The 21,245-nt window shown below is 36.4% G+C and overlaps 1 protein-coding gene across 1 annotated transcript; it reads right to left on the bottom strand.

Annotated features, from left to right (window-relative positions):
- Nucleotides 1-3,699: 3,699 nt before the first annotated feature.
- On the bottom strand, nt 3,700-20,930 carry LOC5572128 (probable chitinase 10). The gene is made up of 2 exons (XM_001660147.2): nt 20,319-20,930; nt 3,700-4,163 (listed from the first exon to the last, which is right to left on the bottom strand). The coding sequence occupies exons 1-2, from the start codon at nt 20,863-20,865 to the stop codon at nt 3,781-3,783; spliced, it is 930 nt and encodes a 309-aa protein (XP_001660197.2). The 5' UTR covers nt 20,866-20,930; the 3' UTR covers nt 3,700-3,780.
- Between the last annotated feature and the right edge of the window lie 315 nt (nt 20,931-21,245).

The following is a 21,245-nucleotide window of genomic DNA, read 5'->3' as shown; positions in this document are numbered from 1 at the left end:
CTGCTGTGGTGATCTGTAGGTGTATCGGTATGGAAGGGTTGGCTGGAAGTAGGTGCTACGGGTAGCCATATTCTGGGAGGCGACGAAATAAATTAGTCTCAAATCGTTTTCGTTCGTCAGCCGGTGAGCGCTGAACTTTCCAATAATCGGTCTGAACTTCTTCTTCTGGTCAACCTGAGCGTTTCGATCTCTTATAACGTGGCTTGGGCAGCTGTCGTACTCGCATTCGAGCTGCGCGTAAAAAGCGTCTTTATCATCATCAGTGCTTCCGGAATGAGGGCTGTGCATGTTTATTATGCTGAAGTTGAAGAACCGGCCTTTGATCCTCAACTTGCACATTCTCTCAATGATCGACCACCACCCGATCACGCACCATTGATACCTTTCAACACACTTCCTGCAACGCTACAATGCCGAATCCGCGGTCCTTCAGCATGTCGGCGAGTATGTATGTGCTCCCGATGAAGTTGAGAGAACCGAGCTTCTAATCGCTAGTTCCTTTACGTCACTGTGGTCTATGCCGATTGTTCTAGTTCGTATTCCTTCGTTGATTATTCGTTGCTTGTTTTTTTATTCGGCTAGCTTGCAAGGCCTGACACCAACCCGCTAGATTTCCGGAGGACCATTTCCCCTAAATGTTCGGAGGGCCATAGTGCACAGTTTAGTTTAAAGGGTGTCCACGATGAAATTGCCACACACAAAATTGATTCGCAAAATTTGAGTTTCCATCCATCATTGCCATCAAACTTTCAGGGATTGAAAAATAACTATTAAACTTCATTTTACCATTTTACTCGTATTTTGTTTACAGTCCATACGCAAATGCCCGCACCTTGGCCTTAACCCTGGCCATAAGATTCCGCACAACCTGTGAATCAACCGTTTTTTGTATGTAAACCCATACTTTCTTCAGTTCCTCGACTGTCTTCACTATCTTAGGTCATTTAAAAAGGTGCTGCTTCATAATGGCTCAGTACTTCTCGATGGAGCGGAGATCCGGAGTGTTGGGAGGGTTGAGCATTTTCGGCACGAAATTGACCTGCATACCACTTCAGCACGTCCTTGGAGTAGTGACATGAGGCCAAATCCGGCCAGAACGTCCCAACAATCGGACGTTGTGGGCCTTCAAGAGAGGAAGCAGTCGCTTCTGGAGGCACTCTTTCATGTACACCTGTCCGTTCATCGTATCCTGGCTCACGAAAGTTGTACTCCGCTTCCCGCACGTGCAGATGGCTTGCCAAACCAGGAACTTCTTCGCAAATTTGGACATCTTCTGAGTGCGGACATGCTCCGGAACGCTGAACTTATCCTTGGCCATGAAAAACAGGTTGCCAGGGATCTGTTTGAAGTCGGCCTTCACATATGTTTCGTCGTCCATGATGCAGCATTCAACTTTCGTCAGCATGTTGAGGTACAACTTCCTGGCACGGGTTTTGGCGGACTTGTTCTGCTTCGCGTCGCGATTAGGGGCCTTTTGTACCTTGAACGTTCGAAGCCCAGCTTTAGTTTTGGCCTTCTGGACAAAATTTCGGCTTATGTGCAGGTTCTTAGCCACATCCCGAACGGAGGCGTTCGGGTTTCGGTTGAAGGCCCCAACTACGCGGTTGTGATTTTTGGTGTTGTGCGGAATACTTTTTCCTTCACTTCTGGGCTTCCGATTGGTGGTCAATCGTTCCTCGATCCGCTTAATCACTCGCGACACCTTGGAATTCGCGATTCCCAATGTTTTAGCGATGAAACGATGCGAGAGATCCTTGTTCTCGTGATGAATGCGCAAGATTTTATCACGCACGAGCTGTTCTTTCGACTCCATTTCCGCGAGTTTTGATCACAGGACTTTAAAACTTGCTGGATGTAAATAATGCACTGTGAACTAAATCCACCCAAAGTTTCCTTAAATTCTACCCAACGGTTAAAAAGTTAGAGCAATTTCATAGTGTGGCAATTTTATCATGGACACCATTTAGAGTCCTGGCATCCGGAAGATGATCAGCCCCCTCTTACATAGGGAACAGACACTCAATGTTTTTTTTTTTTTGGTTTAATCAACTACGTGAACTGTTAGAGATTCATGAAGCGCCGTAAATTCTGGTGAAATTGATCACCTTATCACACGATTCTATTTCCTACTAATACAACACCTATAATAATATAGATGAACAACTTTAATTTACCACAGGTGAAACATAATTATTATCAAATTGTGTGCTGTGTGATGATAATGTCCCTTTCTAAATAATGTAAAATTCCAGAATCATGTTCGGTGTGGTATTGGCAGACATTCATAAACTTCTAGTTCTAAACAAGGATATGGACATGATGTCAGCCTGAAAATTTTTCAGGATGCTTATAATATATCCCCAAAATAGATTGGATCATCTAAATTCGAACCAGTTTGCTCATTTTGATGAACTATTTTTTAATCCCTTAGAATTATGAGCATGAGCATTAGAGTGATGCAAATTTTGAAATTTTAGCTCCCCTATGCTTAAACGATTTTAATTATGGTAAATAGCATCCTCCTAAAGTTTGAAGTGATTCGGATGAAATTTGACTGTGCACACGCCATTTGTAGTTTATATGGAGATTACTATGGAAAACGCTAACCTTTTGTGTTCAGTCCTCTATCGCTTCGTCATAATAATTTATGGAAAAGTGAACACACTCATCTCATGTGAAAACTCTGTGTCTATATCATGCTGAGATGATCATTCAATTACTTCAATAGCAACACTGCTTTTCTGCTGTAGAACATAGTGGTTATCACGCCCAATGGTATGGGTGCCCTTGTGTAGATGTAGTTGTGAACCTTAGAGGAAAACAATATGCACTCACTCTAGAAAAACACCTAGAAACCGGGTGTAAATTTTTCAAATTGGGTAATATTTCCATATGCATTTTGATGAGTCTGGAAAGTGTGTGCAAGTTTCTTTGAGGAAAACAAAAACAAACTGTGTATGACGAGCGTATGCTAGTCTACGTGTGTTCAAATGTCACTAAGCTCTATAGTGGCCTGGATTACTTTGATCTATTCATCCTGCCAGAAGCACCACTGTTGCCTGCCGAACAGTTGGTGAAGCATGCTACATGCAAACCAACTTCATGATGATGAATAACAATTTATCCTGACGTCCCATCAAAATGTGGTCTTCAGCAAAGTTGTAGTTGTAGTTGTAACTTCAAATGGCGTGTGCACAGTCAAATGTCTTCCATATCACTTCAAATTTTGGGAGGATAATTTTTATCATAAGTGACATCGTTCAAGCTTAGGGGAGCAAAAACTTCAAAATTTGCATCAGTCTAATGAGCATAGACGACCATACAATTCGTAGTTGCTACTCCGTGATTGACCAGACCATTCGAGGTTGCACAGAGATTCAATAAATTGAGCTTGGGATTAGCTTACCATCCTCAATGAGCACAAATCAAGAGCTCAAAATTTAAACGTCAATAACGGCGCCGGCCACGTCCTTACGGTCATCGGGGAAGGGAAGGAATGTTAGTTTGTTACTAAAGACAGAAGAATCTTCTGCATCTCCACAGTTAGCATGGGAAGGATATTGGGTTAGTGGGATAAGAGAAAGATCAGAAAGTCACCTTTGGTTACGGTTCCTACGTGAGATATTGAATGAAGATGCTTGAATTCTTACAGATGGATTTCTCAATCATAGTAGAACACTTTTCTGAAATTTACAATTGTACTTGTTTTAAACGGCATGTGCTTTTATATGTTATTTATTATTAGCGAAATATTTTGTTGACTATTGTCGTTAATTTCTCTTAACCAAGGCTGGGCGAGCATGAACCAGGAATACAAGGCTGCACACACTGGACAGAGGGATCGCAACATGCCAACCACGGCCAGTCACATACGAGCTTTCTTTCGTTGAAGTGTAGTCCTGGTGGGCAATCAAGCTCGCAAGCCACGTTCGATCCGTCCTTGCACTTGTAGAACTTGCCACAGTTGTAATGAGAAAGGAGAACTGCCTTTCCATCCGAAACGGTGCTGAGGCAGCGTAGATCGACATGGCAGTTGAAGTCCGGACATCCAGTGTTGCAATCGTCACCGCCTGGAGGCAACGTCGTTGGAGCAACAGTTGTCGAAGCAATAGTGGTTGGGGCGGGTGTTATTGGCGCGGAAGTTGATGTGGCCGGAGCAGGACCTAGTTTGACAAAAAAAAAAGGAAAAGTTGAGCAGAATGGGGAACACATTGGCCAGTTTTTATATAAAATAGTCATATTTGAATCCCACTGGTCGGGGGCCTTTTCGTAAAGTAAATTTTCTAGATTTTCCAAGGCATAAAATATTTTCGTGCCTGTCATACGATATACACATACAGGTCCATTGCCAAAGAAAACTCTTAGTTATTAACTGTGGAAGTGCTTATAAGAATACTAAGCTGGAAAGCAGGCTCTATCTGAGTTGGGACGTAACGCCAGAAAGAACAAGAGGAAAATCTTCAGGACCTCTTTCAATTTTCTTAATAATTGCTCCAAAATTGCATTTAGAGATTTCTGCATAAACTTTCACAAAAATGTTTCGAAGTTTCATCAAGTAGAATTTCATTTATAAATACTACAGTAATTCAATCAGGTGTTCCTCAAGGGGATTACCCGTTTTGTACTGAAAATATTCTTAGCAGAGACTTGTAGAATCGAACAAGCAATGGGTTGAGAAATTTGCTGGAGAGAAATTTTCAGTGTTCTTAGAGATATTATTATACAAATATTAGTAGAACCTCACGAAACATTAGATTAAAGAATTCCTGTTAGAATAATTTAAAGAGTTCTGAGAAAAATCATCAGTTTTTCCTAGGGATATCAGAGGATTATTTTCTGAACAAATAAATCCGACACAAACAGATATAGAACACTTCCTTCAGGAAATCAGATCACATATCTTAAGGTACCGGTTGAATTTTTGAATTATGTTACCTACCGAAGAAACTCTAAAAAGTTTATAAAATAATTAACGAGACACTTTTTGAGTAGTCCACAATTGAGCTCCAGCAAGAATTCCTACACATTCAAACAGAGTGTGAGAGTTCAGTAAATAAAATCACCTAATTTAATCAGCAATTCATTAAACTACAGATGTTTCGGAAATCAGGCATTTTACTGAATTTCGGTAAATTAACGTGAATCTGTCACCATTTTTACTGAGGCGTCATTACCGACAACGGTCATGTTTTATAAAGTAATAAACAATATTATTTGCAGTACGGCTTCCAGGAATCGCCATGCAAGGTGTCGGACAAGGTGTCGGCGAACAGCAGTTTTAGAGCGGTTCCACGCCGTTTCGCAAACCCGATTATTTTTGTATTTTTTGAATCGCCTGAAAATTTGCATACAGATTCTTTATGACCAAAAATGCCATTATGCACTTTCAGACCGCCATTTTGAACCTCGCCTTATTTTTGAGAAGGGCGTATCGGAAAATGCATGGCAAATCTTTAAAAAACTGTAACTCGAAAACGGTTTGTCCGATCGATTTGAGATCTTCTACAAAGTTGTAGGTATTGCTTAGGACTATATGGAGAAAAATATAGACGGTAAAAAAAAGTTACAGATTATTTTTTATTTCAAAAATAAAATTTTAAAATCGATTTTCTCCAGAAACGCAGTTTTGATTTTTTTTATTTTTGGATATGTTTGAGGGGACAACTTATGTGATTTATTGCACAATGTTTCAAAATGGAAGAATTATGGACAAAAAAGTTATGATTTTTTAAAAAAAATACAGATTTTGAATAGAAATCGAAATAGAGGAAAACAATAATATTTTATGTGATTATTTGAAAGTACAGAAAAATTGCAATCGAAAAGTACATAAGTAAATTTTTTGTAGGTTGCATCAATTTCGAGATATACTCATATTTATATAAAATTTTCAAATAAAAAAGAAAAATAGGCCCTTTTCAAGCATATTTCGTGTTTCTCCATTCCAGAAAAAAAAAATATTTTGATTGAGCGAATCGTAGCTAAATCGTTTATCGTTTGATCAAAACATTTATGCTTAAGTATTGAAAAAAGAATGCACGGTAAAACATATAAACGATATTTTCAAATGAAAATTTGAAGCTAATAGTTCTTAAAAACCGCAAAATTGATGTTTTTAATTTTTGGATATGTTTTGCGGTTGTTGTTGGTATTGTTTAGGACTATTTGGAAAAAAATATGCACGGTAAAAAATAATGACAGATTTTTTTAATAAAAAAAAAATAATCGATTTTCTATGATACATCTGTGATTTTTATTATTTTTGGACATGTTTTAGGGGACAACTTATGTGATTTATTGCACAATGTTTCATAATGGAAGAATCATGGACAAAAATGTTATAATTTTATAGAATATTACAAATTTTGAAAAATATCGAAATAAAGGGAAACAATATTTTTATGTGTGCGGAGACGAACCAGCCACTGGCTGAAAGTCTCCTTAATAAAGATAAAAAAAAAATAATAATAAATTTTTTATGTGTTTATTTGATAGTACAGAAAATGCATTGGAAGAGTATTTAAGTAAAATTTTTCTAGGTTGCATCAATTTCGAGATACAGGTCGGTCTCGATTATCCGGAGACTCGATTATCTGGGATTCAATTATCCGGAATTTTAGACTCGATTATCCGGAATTTTTTTTTTATGTTCTTGTTTTTCAATGTTTATGCAGAAATCTGAGATAATTCGGTATTGCAATATACAATTGCAGTTTTGAACGTATTTAAGAAAAAGGGGTTTGAAAAAGTGTGTACGCTGATCAAAAATTTTGTTTTATCGTAAAGACTTCTACTGTTTCTAGAAATAATTTCTGGCTACGCCACAGCATCATATAAATAAAACAACAAAAAAAAATTTAAGTTCTTTTATCGAAGGTTTAATTTTTTTCTTAGTGATTCGATTATCCGGAGTGAAAAAAAAATCGATACTCCGCATAATCGAGTCCGACCTGTATACTCATACTTATATAAAATTTTCAAAAAAAAAAAACGAGAAATAGGCCCTTTTCAAACATATTTCGTGTTTCTCCATTCCAGAAAATTTTATTTTGATTTCAACAACACAAACCAAGTCAAGGCGAGTACACAACACTGAAGACGGCTTTACAGTTGAGGTTGAAATACGCGTATCTGTCGAAGAATACAATAGTAGAATTAAAAGGAACAGAACTACCTACTCATCTTTTTGTATATTTACAGGCATTCTACTAAACAGGCCCACAAGAGTTTTCATCACTTTTGCCTGTGTTAGTAGGTATGATGAACAAACACGTTTTTCCCATACCCATACATTTGGACATGATAAATGAATAAAAGAAAAACGATGCTTTTTTTAAACGTACTTCATGGGTACAAAATAATGCACTATGTTGTCAAGTTTTATCACTGTAGCAATCATCATTGAAAAAAATGCGGATGAGAGGGCTTTACCCATTAGCCGGGCTTAGCCCTGGGGACCAAAGGTGCACCGTTATGATAGAATCACATTTTTAATGCCACGTTTAGATTTACCGTGTATATCTCGGAAGTGATGCATCTCAGCTAAAGTTCACTTGAGTATTTTTCGATAGAAAGTTTTCATATTTAAAATTATATATAGTTATTTTTCTGTACTCAAAAAAACGCACCAAAAATATCGTTCTACATAAATTTGTTTTATTTATTTTTTTAAATAATATATTTTTTATCCAAAAATTTTCCGTTTTGAGGCATTGTGCAAGAAATTACAAACAATATGCTGCAAAACATGTCCAAAAATTAAAAACATCAATTTTGCGGTTTTTAAGAACAATGAACTTCAAATTTTCATTTGAAAATTTCGTTTATATTTTTTTACCGTGCATACTTTTTTAAATACTTTAGTATATAGGTTTTGATCAAACAATAAACAATTCCGCTACGATTCACTCAATCAAAATAAAATATTTCAGGAATGGAGAAACACGAAATATGTTTAAAAAGGGCCTATTTTACTTTTATTATGTGAAAATTTTATATAAATATGAGTATATCTCGAAATTGATGCAACCTAGAAAAAATTTACTTATGTACTTTTAGATTGCAATTTTTCTGTACTTTCAAATAATCACACAAAAAATTATTGTTTCCCTCTATTTCGATTTTTTTTTCAAAATCTGTAATTTTTTTAAAAATCATAACTTTTTTGTCCATAATTCTTCCATTTTGAAACATTGTGCAATAAATCACATAAGTTGTCCCCTCAAACATATCCAAAAATAAAAAAAATCAAAACTGCGTTTCTGGAGAAAATCGATTTTAAAATTTTGTTTTTGAAATAAAAAATAATCTGTAACTTTTTTTTACCGTGCATATTTTTCACCATATAGTCCTAAGCTATACCTACAACTTTGTAGAAGATCTCAAATCGATCAGACAAACCGTTTTCGAGTTACAGTTTTTTAAAGATTTGCCATGCATTTTCCGATACGCCCTTCTCAAAAATAAGGCGAGGTTCAAAATGGCGGTCTGAAAGTGCAAAATGGCATTTTTGGTCATAAAGAATCTGTAAGCAAATTTTCAGGCGATTCAAAAAATACAAAAATTAAATTTAAAAAAAAATTCGTCATGTTCGTTGGAATTGCTCTTTAGTGATACCTTCCTGCGGGTCAAGTTGATAGACGAAGCGGAGCTTAGCTACTCTGACGAAAGTCGCCGTAGTCGTGAATAGGGTCCTAAAGCCCTGTCCCAATTTTAGTGCCAAACGCTTAAGTTTAGGCCAAGACCACATGTTTACTCATTTTTTTTATGTTTTCCGGTAGTTTAAGTCCAAAAAACATTTTTTATGTTTAATTTAGCTTTTGTCACACCCCTTGGCTTAAACTTAAATTTTGGGTGTATTTTGGTTTCCGTGTCCCTTCCGAAATGTCAGATAGGAACAACCCCACTGCTAAAACTAAAACCTCTGTGGCGTTTTTGTCGAATAAGGGCCAATTTCTTCACCTTCGCTTAAGCCGTAAACCACGTTTACCCATATGGTTAAACTAGGTTTAATGCCTAAGCGGTGGTGAAGAAACCGCTTATAAGCGAACGTCGAACACGATCAAAAGTATAAATGTTCATTTATGGACCCAATTTTCAAATTAAAGTATAAACATGATATAGCCGTTATTTGAGCGGGAAAATTTTCTAAAGCAGTTGCAGTAACATACTCTTTCGTGTTATCAAATAAAACAAGATTTCATTAAAAGTTTTAGGACCATATTAAACTATAACCGAGATTTCGATTTGAACGAGCTCGAATGTGCCCTCAGTCTTGGCACTGGAAAGGCTGCGGGTCCTGACGATATAGGGTGCAGAACCACTTGGGCACTTCCATGATTCACTTTGGCATGGGAGGTTTTTCTCGCCCGAATTTTCTGCAGTAAGCTGCGCTTTAGTACGACGTATATTTTGTGACCCTTTCGGCCAAATGGCGTTCGGTCAAACAGCATTCGGCCAAATGGCGTTCGACCAAATGACCCGGAACCTAAATGTGGGTTTTTATGGATACCTCGATAGTTCCTTAAACCAAAGTTGCTTTGATTTTGTGTTCCTTAACACGATATTTCCTAACTTCATGTTGCCTTAACATCGAGTTACGGAGAATTGACTGTACTATAATAACTAAGTATTTACGGCCAAAGCACACAAATAGCAAATGAAACAACCAGTGCTTTAATAACAATGAGCGGTTCAGTAGCTGTCGAACGAGCCGACGAACATAATGGGACTGGTATGCAAATATATTGGTATAATTTATTGTATATAATCGCATAACAGTCTCGCTACAATGTTTGTGCATTTTTAGACAAATTTTCAACTTGAATTCAAAAGAAATGTATCAGGTTTATTCGTGTACTTAACAAATATGTAGAAATATCACATGCTTAAGGCCAAATATAGACTCAAAATGCAGCAAAATTGTTTCCACATTTCAATCGTCTTTTTCTCAGTTGGTCGTTTTCCAACATGGGATTGTTGTGCAAAGAGGGGCATCATATATACCTTGAAAAGTAGTGCACAGGGTTCTGAATTTTCGTTTCAATGATGCGAAATCTACGATTTTTCGCACGTAAGGAGAATGCTTTTTTCGCTTCCTCACGTGAACATCTTTTATCGCTCACACTAATTTTCCCTGGAGCTACGATGGTGGATAACCGAAAATCACTCCACTCCGGGGATAATATATTTTTCACTCCATCATATTTTCGCTCACCAACTGCTCCCGAGAATTATCACTATGTGGATAAACAAAAACTAGTGCCGGCGACGGGATTCGAACCTAGAACATTGCTAAAAACAACCGCGATGCGTGTACGCTAACCATGCTACCACACCATCTTGACGAAAGGAGTGGTTAATTTGGTGCATAAAAGCAACTGCTGCTTGTGGCGATGCATACAGGAAAAGTTCTCCATGGATCGGAGAAAGAGAAAACAAACTTCTCACAGCTGCGGAAATGTGCAATTATCCATTTTCGCTTTGTTTTGTGGACGGATAAAATCGCAAGGCAGCTAATCGCTGAAAATTGCTATGAAGGATAAATCCATTATCGTGAGAGTGAGTGAGAATTCCGAAGCCTGGTAGTGCATGAGCATCACTAATCGAACTGTTCCGTGCACATGATGAATTGATCCGACAGTTGAAGGTAATGATTGTAATGTTATCGCAATACGAACAAGTTTAATACGGTATTGGGGGACATTCCAAAGGATTTTCGACACATAGTAACAGTACTAACAGTTATCAAGAAGGAGGATCTCAACGAGATTTCCCTGGAAGCGAATATCCTCTGAAACAGATATTAAGCGCGGAGATGGGTATGATGTGACCCAAGCTGCAGCAATGCTCAGGCTATACTGGAGGAAGATCGTCAGCTAACGGAGCGTGGCGAGAAGTTCCAATCGGCTTACTACCAGTGTCGCAAGATCATGATCGGACTCGTGACACAGTCGAGTCGCTTTAGTGGCTCGCGGAGATTGGTCGTTCATGGTACGTGTACCAGTGACCTACTCCGTGGACGTCAACGGTCAGCCGCGATATTATACTCAAATGAAATGGAAGACGAAAGAAGCTAGACCAACGTGTGCTGATGTGGCCCATTCACCAGCTGGCGGTTGAAATGCCAACTGGATTCCCGTGTTTTCTCGGCGGTGGCGCTTCAGAACACATGCTCCAATAAATGTGCGCTTTCAATGAACTGTGGGATTAAAGACTGCTACAGTATGGCGGTTCAAAATTTAAAAATGTTTGAAAATCCAATCTCCCATATGCTCCTTACCATCTTTACCATAAAAATAGTGTTCTGTGAAATTTTCAGCTTTCTAGGTGGTGATTTAATGGTGGCCCAAAGACAATATAGGTTTGTATGGAAATTACTATGGAGAAATTTTGACATATGTTCCAAACACGGTAGTTCTGTAATATTAATACAAATTTATTATCCCTTATTGAAAACTCGTTCTTCAAACCATAATGAAGAAATTTGCTGAAGAGAGAAATTCAATCCGAATGATAGCAGAAGAGATATCCATGAGTTTGTTTGCTATTATTTAGCTTAATATGGGATTATAGCCCTGCAAACATGTACAAAAATCCCAAACAAAATTAGCTCAAAAGGGATTTGTTTCTTCAGCAACATCCTTCATTAAGGTTTGAAGAATGAGTTTTCAAATGGGATGATAAGTTTCTACTTACATTACAGTACTAGAGTGTTTGGAACATTTTTCTAAATTTCTCCATAGTAATTTCCATATAAACCTATATTGTCTTTGGGCCACCTTTAAATCACCACCTAGAAAGCTGAAAATTTCACAGAACACTATTTTTATGGTAAAGATGGTAAGGAGCATATGAGAAATTGGATTTTCAAACATTTTTAAAATTTGAATTGCCCTACTGCTACAGCAAATGAGAGAACTAACCTCGTTGTACAATAGCGAGGTAACGTATCGCTGCGAAGCCAAGTACAGTGACTCAATCTCATTTTCGTACGGGGCACTGTTTTCATCTCAAGTTGGTATAAATCTATTAAATGGTGCATGGACTTCGATATACTTTATCAATAATGAAGGTTATAGGTGTCATCTATTGTTTGGCAATGACAAACTGTATTCATTTGCTTAAATCTTTGGAATAATGGAAAAGTATTGAGATTGTGTCTATAATTGACCCAATTCCATATTCGTACACCTAACAAAAAAGAAATATACAGCGTTCAAAACTAATTTTTAATGGACTAGATGATTACTTAAGCTCTTCGTTGTGTTGTTCAGATGCAGTAGAATACATTTGGAAAATTTAAAAGCGGACATATTTGAAACTTAAGTAAATTTAAGAAAATTACCAGTTTTCCCATGTTTTTTGCTAAAATATTCGGTAAGTCTTATTGTTCGACTTACCGAATATTTTAGCAAAAAACATGGGAAAACTGGTAATTTTCTTAAATTTACTTTGCATTTTTTTCAACATCACTTCCTTAAGAATGATAACTGCGGATATTGCACAAGTTTCAAAAAATTATAATCAGTTTTAGAGTAGCTAGGAGTGGATATCGACAACTTATACTTTTGAATCTTAGGTAGTATAACATTTATAACAAATCCAAAACCAAAAATTTTAGTCAATTTCTTTATGTTTGGCTCCTAAATGTATATACATAATCCATAGTTAATGTTCCTATCAAAACATTGCGTAATTATCATTTTTAATTTACATTTTACTACCAAACATGATTATAGAGATTTAAAGAATAAATATTATTGCCATAACCGCAACACAAACGTTTTTTGAAATGATGAAAACAACAGGATATATTCTATTAAATAGTATATCAATGCTCTCTGCTCATTCAAGTTATTTTGTATTTTTCTTATAAAATCAATAAATTGCAAAATAGGGTGCTATTTTGAATATAATTTGAATATTATTTCAAAGATAATTGAATATTACGATGACATCAATGCTGTATGTACAGCGTAGTTTAGGGTACTTTATTGTAAAACGAAGTGCGTAGTTCAAATTATGTTTACAGGCAAATTCAAAATTAACATTTACCTGTTGTTTAGAATGAAAATGGTTTACATTGATTACAAATATCATTTTAGAAGAGTTTTGAACTTATGGCACAACAATTTTCTGAACTCAAAAGGGATAAACACTGTTTATGATTTCTGTAAACTATATATATTTCAACTAAATTTCTATCAGAGCTTACGAGTATAATCTATAGATTGGATCCAATGACAAAAATAAACGTTATTGTTCGAATTATAGGATTTAATAGCAAAAATCATTGGAAAACTGGCATTTCTCATAACTTTACCTAAATTTCATATATGTTCACTAATAAATTGTCCAAATGTGCTTCACTACATCTGAACATCATAATCAAGCATTTCAGTAATCAAATAGAGCTTCTAAATTTAGTTTTGAACGTTGTGCGTATGAATTTTAGTAGGTGTACGAATATGGAATTGGGTGAATTCTAGACATCAATTCAATACTTTTCTATTAATCCAAAGATGAATGTAAATGGAAACATTTTGTGATTGGCAAACAATAGATAACACTTGTTACCTTCAATGTGGATAAAGTATTTGTAGCTCAATACTTCATTTAATAGTTTTTTACTAACTTTACTAACTGTATCCTGTACGAATATGATATTGGGCCACTGTAAGTCTTAATAAAGTCATTTTGGACATATAGAATGTGATTTTCATTCCTGATTTGCAAACAAATGTCTTAACGACTTTTGGAACAGACGTTTATAAACAGATGCCAGATAAGACATACGACTACTGCAAATACTTTGAGCTTTATCGAATTAATGATGATATCTGATTTGGGGATATATTTTTACCATCCTAATAAACTATCAGGTTGACGCCATATTCAAATCATTGTTGAGAACTAGAAGTTTATGGATGCTTTTTAATACCACACCGTACAGTTATGGATAGCACATAGAGCTGGATCAGAGTATGACCAAAAGGGAAATATCTCATCAAATAAAATTACAATTACCGTAAAACGGGGTAACTTTGATAATGCGGGTAACTTTGATAGTGCGTAACCCACCACATACTAAACGAAATATCATAATTTCTGTTAATCAGTTAAGCAAAATGAATGCAAAACTAAAGAATATTAGTATGACACTTCATGTAAGAGCGGTTTTCATTTGAATCAAGAACATTTTAGGCTTTTTATACGAATTTAAAAAATTTACACAATTTTAGCATTTTTGAAACGTTTACAAACAATCTGTTCTACGATCACTATTTGATGTAGTTTTGAATAGTTGGCCACTTATCTTTGACAGCCTAGTTATCATAGAACTTGAATACGGTCTCAAATCTCTTAGCGAAAAGCATTTTCACAAACTGGGACCATTTTTGTAATCTAAGTCAGAAATTTCCATATAACGTTGAACGCCTAGAGGTATGCAATGCCCTACAAATGTTCGTTATTCATTCAATTTTGTTCGAATCATACTCCATTATCAAAGTTACCCCAAAACAGAAAACCAACTTTCGATTATATGAAAAATTATATATCCAAACAAAATAAATCTTTTGCCAATTTATCGACTGTAATCGATAGCTAGGATGCCAGTACTTGTTTTAAAAATATAAATTGTAAATCTTTGAAACAGCATGCAAAAATATTCAAGTTTTCTTCGAAAAAACTATCAAAGTTACCCCGTTTTACGGTACGCAGAACACATTTCATTTTCGTTAACGATGAATCTACACAGCATCGCAATCAATTAAAAAATGCTTAAGTATATTTTTTCCGTCCGTTGGAAATAAAATGGCAATCATGTTCCTAGACGCGTTGATTCATAACGGTGGGGCCTTGAAAAACATACAACAGTTATAAACCAACAATCGGACGATTTCGAAATAAACGCTTTCACTAAAACGTCATTTGTTTATCTCGTAGATAAGTTGCTGTTACAGTGTTCTAAACCAAGACTTCTAAGGCCAAGAAAGCAAAGAAAAAGGAGCCACGAAATAGGTCGAACCAGGCATTGCTTCCACAGGAACCATGGAGGAAGCAAAACAATAGCAACCCGTGGATACGAGTCGGAAAGAAGAAAGAAAGCAGAAAACCGGAAAGTGATGGGAAGCACGCAGAAGCTATCGCCATTGGGCGCAGATAAGGCGGGCTAGGATTGGTGAAATGATTCTAGTCTCAAAGAAGGACGACAATCAAAAGGGTGTAGCCTATAAGCATCCAGCAAGCAAAGGACAAGAAAATCCCTGCATACAAAAATACATTATAAATGGGCCCACAATAAATTTGTGACAGTTAGAATAATCGGAATTGTTGAGAATTTTATTGTTCTATTCAATTTATGAAATAGATCCCTCGATAGATCGTTTATCTTGTCTTACATTAAATAATCCATAAACAAAAATACCGACGAAAAGACGAGCATTTTGTTTAATAGTTTTAGTTTTCGACTTATATTTCGCCGCATTATATGCGAGCAAAGCGAAAAAGCATTGAAAATGTTTGATATTTTGAGATCCAATGAGGACATTAGTTAAAGTTATGAGAATATGTACTAAAATGTACAGTGACGGTTTTTTGAATATACATGGTCGATTATTCTTTTTCAAATCTTCAGGAAATCCGAGAATCCCGGGAAATAGAAAACTACTTCTCGTGAAATCACAATTCCCGAAAAATTCTTCCCGGGGCCGGAAACTCTAGAAAAAATGAAGAAGAAATTGATAGTGCGGGACCCTCAATGTTCTAAACGAAATTTCTGTTTCTGTTAATCAGTTTATCGTAATGAATGCAAATACGAAAAGTATTAGTATGGCGCTCAATGACAAAGCAATTTTCATTGGTATCTAGGTTGTTTGAGACTTTATACTCAAAAAAAAAAAAAACATGGTGATAATTTAGCATTGTTGAAACATTTCCAAACAATATACTCTACGATCACGATGAGGTTTTAAAGAGTTCGTCACTTCTCCCTGACAGCCTAGTTATAGTAGAATTTGATTTTTCCTCAAATCTCTTAGCCAAGCGCATTTTTACAAATTGGGGCCATTTTTGAAATCAAAGTCAGAAATTTCCATGCAGCGTTAAACGCCTAGATGTTTGCAACGCTTTGTACATTTTTCGCAATCTACACGCAAACAAATTTTGTTGTATAATCTACCGAATCCATGGTAGAATTAAGAACTGCACCAACGATTTTCAACCGACTACAAAAATCTGTTAAGTTTACTATAATCTGGTGAAAACCACTGAGCAGTGCAGTAAATTTGACAATGTCCATAGTAGCATCCACTACAAAGCATTGTATTTCAATCCGTGACACCCACCCTACAACACAGTGTGGTCAAAAGTATAATGCTAAACTTCTCAAATCTAGAATGTTTTTAGTCAAAAATATTACAACTCTGGTTAAATCAACAGAAGAAATTTTCTTGTGTAGTGATGTTGACTATGTTTTGGTAGAGTTAACAGATTAATGTAGTCGGTTGAAAATCGTTGGTGCAGTTCTTAATTCTACCATGGATTCGGTAGATTATACAACAAAATTTGTGTGCGTGTATTCAATTTTGATCAATATATACTTATTTAAATTCCAAGAACAATTCATCTATGTTGAAATTAATATCGAAACATGAGGCTCATTCGATCAATATTCAGAAATATAATTTTATAGAAATTCTCATATAGGGTGGCTGATCTAGTGGTAGTGTGTACCAATAATAGTGGTAGTGCGGTTTCAAACGTGTTATAGGCAATTTTTATTTTCATGTGCATTTTTGTAACATGGCCCTTGTTAAATTGATATGAATTAATTAATCAATTAATTAATTAATTAATTAATGATATGATCGTCTGAGCAATATATATGAGAAATCCGTCAGATGCAACATAGACCACACTGTTTGATGCCAACATCTATCTGGTAGTCTGGCTAGAAGGAGACTGGCACCTGGACGATGCAGCAGATTCAGTGAAGCTCCATTGTCATCAATGCCCCACATCTTTCTACGATTTCCGGGCCATTCCGCAACTCGATTCCGATGCAATTTGTTTCCTATGGTATGTCAGATCGGCAAGACATACAATCCACAATCCCTAACCACTTGTTTATAAACCCCCACCATTGACTTAAATTCAAGATACTTCTGTCAGATGTCTTTAGGAAAATCATAGATAACTCGATGATATCATAAAAATAATATATCTTACCCCATGGAGGGACGTTCCCATAATAGTGGGTTTCAATGGGAAATCAATGTAAACCATTATTATAGGAACAGACGTTAGCAAATACCACTATTACTGGAACATGTTCCAATAATGGAGATGGAGGAAATGCTTTTTTGAAAGATTCAATTGAAAAAAATTGAATAGAAAAGCTTTCGTATGACGTATTCAGATATGAAAAACGAGCTTCCGTTATTTTCTGGCGATTTTTTATTCCTCAACCCGTTACTATTGCCACTATCACTAGTAGAGATGCTCTAGTTATAATGGTGTTTGTCATATTTGTTTTTACTTTCAACTGGCCCGAACAAGTCACCACTAGTTCCAATCTAGTTCCGAATGCAATAATGTCAAACGATAGTTTGGTAATGAATTTCCATGCGTTCACATACCCATTATCAAAGTTACCCCGAAACCGAAAATCGACTTTCAATCACATGAAAAAAATATAGGTGCGTTTAAAATAAATCGTTAAGCAATATTTCAACTGTAATCAGTAACTTAAATATTAGTACTTGTTTTTTAAATATAAAATAACAATCTATAAAAAAGAATGCAGATATATTTAGGTTTTGTTCCAAAAAAACTACCCCGTATGACGGTATAAATATACTGCTACGCATTGAAAAATGGGTTGATCAACGTGCGATGTTTGATTTTTGACCAACTTTGCCGCGTCGCAACTCGATTCTTAATAGTGCTCATAATGAAAACGGCGGAAGGTTTAGATGCGCACTATAGCGAAGCGAGTTGCGACGTGGCAAAGTTGGTCAAAAATAGAAGCACGTGGGTTAACCCATTTTTCGACGCGAATCAGTATATTATCTTCTATACGATCTACTCCCTTTAATGAGAAGGGGCCGTGGCCCCCCTCATGTTTGATGGCTATTTACGCCCATGCTTGTTTTAATAATTTTTTGAATGTGAATTTCGTATGTTTGGGTTTGGGAGTTGCTACGACAATTATCGCATTCTTGGATTGGATATTATCTCATTTGAAATATTTCATTCAAAGCACACGCAATATCGTGAAATATTTGAGATACGCAGTTAATCATGACTTACAAAGAGATTTACGCTTTTAAGTGAATCCCTTAATGTTTTATTTGAAAAAAAAATAGGGGGAAAATTAACATTTGGTCGCAAATTAAATATATTGGCGAGATTTATTGAAATGACATGTGATCGCATAAAATGTATAAAGGCGCTACAGCTAAGGGTTACCGAGTGTTGCGATATGATTCCGTGGCTAAGTGGGAACAAAGGTTTCTGTCAAACTGAAATGTCATGTGAAAGAGTTTAAAGAAGGAAAACACAAAAATCACCTGAAATGATCAGTTCATTATCCATAGTGCGAGAAAGCAGAGAAGCAGAAGTTGTTATCCACTGAAGTAATTTAGATCCGGCATAGCCGAAGCCAGATACTTGTCGAACGAGAGTTAGGGTTACATAAATTGACTGAGAAATTGTAAATTAGTACTAAAGAGTGAAAAGAATTGAACTTGATAAATCTTCTCTAGTTTTAGCTTATCCATCAAATTGACATCTTTCGATTTGCTTAAAGAAGCTCAGCCTCTCTGAATCTACAAACCCTCCCCTTTGGCAACATCGAGCATTTACACTTAGAAACACGGGTAGTCACAGAATGACTAAATTTTAGTAATTTATAACTATTTTCTATCTGCCTCTCTTTCATCCTGCAGGGAATTTTATTCCTATTTGTCAATTCTCCTGGGTTGAAGCATCGCTAAGCTAGGGCTCAATAAAGGTTTAAGAATGTGAATCTTCTTAGTGTTTTCATAAAATAGGAAATAGTCACTTATGCCGTTAAGGTTATAGTGACAACTTCCTTAGCACAGTGCTAAACATCTTCTTCTTCTTCTTCTTCTTTTTTGCGTTACGTCCCCACTGGGACAGAGCCTGCTCTCAGCTTAGTGTTCTTATGAGCACTTCCACAGTTATTAACTGAAAGCTTATTATGCCAGGGACCATTTTTGCATGTGTATATCGTGTGACAGGTACGAACATACTCTATGCCCTGGGAAGTCGAGAAAATTTCCAATCCGAAAAGATCCTCGACCGATGGGATTCGAACCCACGACCCTCAGCTTGGTCTTGCTGAATAGCTGCGCGTTTACCGCTACGGCTATCTGGGCCCCCCTGAAATTGTGATAAAAATAGGCCCCAACATCTAATTGTGATAAAAATAGAACATTTGAGCGCATAGAAAAACGGATAGGTACCGTAAAATGGGGTGAAGTTGATCACTTTTGTGTGATTCTTTTCTATAATTACTAGTAAGATGCATGTATTACCACCCAAATATTTTTAAAACCTGTACTAGTTGAATATTTATCGAATTATACCAACGTAATTTTGATGATATATTACCATAATAACAAAAACAATTTTTAGAAATCAAAACGTGAAGTTTTTGATTCCGGGGTGAAGTTGATCAATTACTGTGATAGGTTTCCTAAAATAAAGCAATAAGCTTTTCACTAATTTTGAGCTCACTTAATCTGAATCTAGCTTCAAAAATTGTACAACTTGTTAATAAATCGGTTAATTCTAGAGTTGAATGTTGTGAATTACAGAATACACCACATTAAACGCCTAAAGGTATGCAATTTCCCTTCAAATTGCACCTCGCTTCCAAAAAGAACATGTTTATTCTCTGAAAATGATTTTTTATCCTCGATGCAAATTCAAAATTGGGTTCACAGAACATATCTGCACTGTATGAAACAGTTTATTTAAATGGTGTCTTTATATAGCCCTGGCTAGAGTCGATTGTTTGGAGAAGAATCCTTCAACAGTTCATTAAACATGTAATAAAAAATCTTTTTTTCCATGGAATAATTATCTTGAATGTCGAAACGAATTTCAAAACATCACGAGCAGCTACCAGGTAATACGACATCACAGAAATTATGATGATTGAAATCGGATCATAGCTCTCTTGACAGTTTATACATGTGGGTACGCGAATGATCAACTTCTCCCCAGTGATCAACTACACCTCGAATTACGGTACCTATCATTGTTTCCTTTTTGCTCGAACTTACCTGGTGGGCATGTAACTCCAGGGATACACGGCTGGTCGCAGGGAATCGTTTTATCGCAACACGCTCTCGCAGGCCAATCACAAGCCTTGTCGAGTTTGTTGAAGTGCAATCCTTGTGGACAATCGTACTCGCAGGCTTCATTCCGGTCACACTTGTAGAACTTGGAGCACGTGGGATGCGGCAGAAGAACTGTTTCCGCCGAAGACACACCAATGCAGCTAACGTGAGGCAAACAATTTCTATCCCAATCATCGGAACCGCAGCCCAGTGAGGCGTCACAGCATGCTCTCGCTGGCCAGTCGCAGATCATTTCCTTTGCATTGAAATGAAGTCCTGCAGGACAAACACGCTCGCATCCATGTCCACTTTCACAGCTAATGTACTTGCTACAGTTTGTCGGGTGACTTAGAAGGGTCACTGTATTCAAATTTGTAGCAGGACAACGGCGATCGATGGGACAACTCTGCCAACATGATTCCGTGCATGGAGGCGCTTGTCCTTGGGTTGAAGCCCCAAATAAGGCCAGAGTAAGAACAAAATATTTCATATTCACTGCTAAAATATACTGTGAGCAAGGTGACTCGTATGTGACTAACGGTGTAAATTACGCTCAACAACTTTATATACCAATCCAAATTTATCTCTACGTTGAACGATAGTTCTACTAAATTTTCCTAAAGCTGATTACTATCTAGAACACCCTGTTCAAATTGTTATCTCGCAGCCTAATGTTTCTCAAACCAGACTATCAACTATCAACGAGGAAGCGATGACGTAGTTTGAGAGTGGTCTATTAAAAAGTATGTTTTCGATTTGGCGAAGCAAAAATGATAAACTGGCAACATAATATCTGATTGATCTTCTCATGCGCAAGAACAATCGAATGGGAGAGCAATCTGTGGTGGTTGAAGTGGCCTAGTGAGACCT

Source organism: Aedes aegypti, chromosome 3 (genome assembly GCF_002204515.2).
Source record: "Aedes aegypti strain LVP_AGWG chromosome 3, AaegL5.0 Primary Assembly, whole genome shotgun sequence".
NCBI classification, from domain to species: domain Eukaryota; kingdom Metazoa; phylum Arthropoda; class Insecta; order Diptera; family Culicidae; genus Aedes; species Aedes aegypti.
The sequence above is the reverse complement of the archived record's forward strand: the minus strand, read 5'-3'. Positions and strand labels throughout refer to the sequence as shown.

What these genes read in the sequence shown, in the direction of transcription:
- LOC5572128 (XM_001660147.2), bottom strand. Translation starts at nt 20,865, where the DNA reads ATGAAATATTTTGTTCTTACTCTGGCCTTATTTGGGGCTTCAACCCAA. An exon ending in TGGAGTTACATGCCCACCAG is followed by an intron (nt 4,164 to 20,318) that starts GTAAGTTCGAGC and finishes TTGTCAAACTAG; the next exon opens with GTCCTGCTCCGGCCACATCA.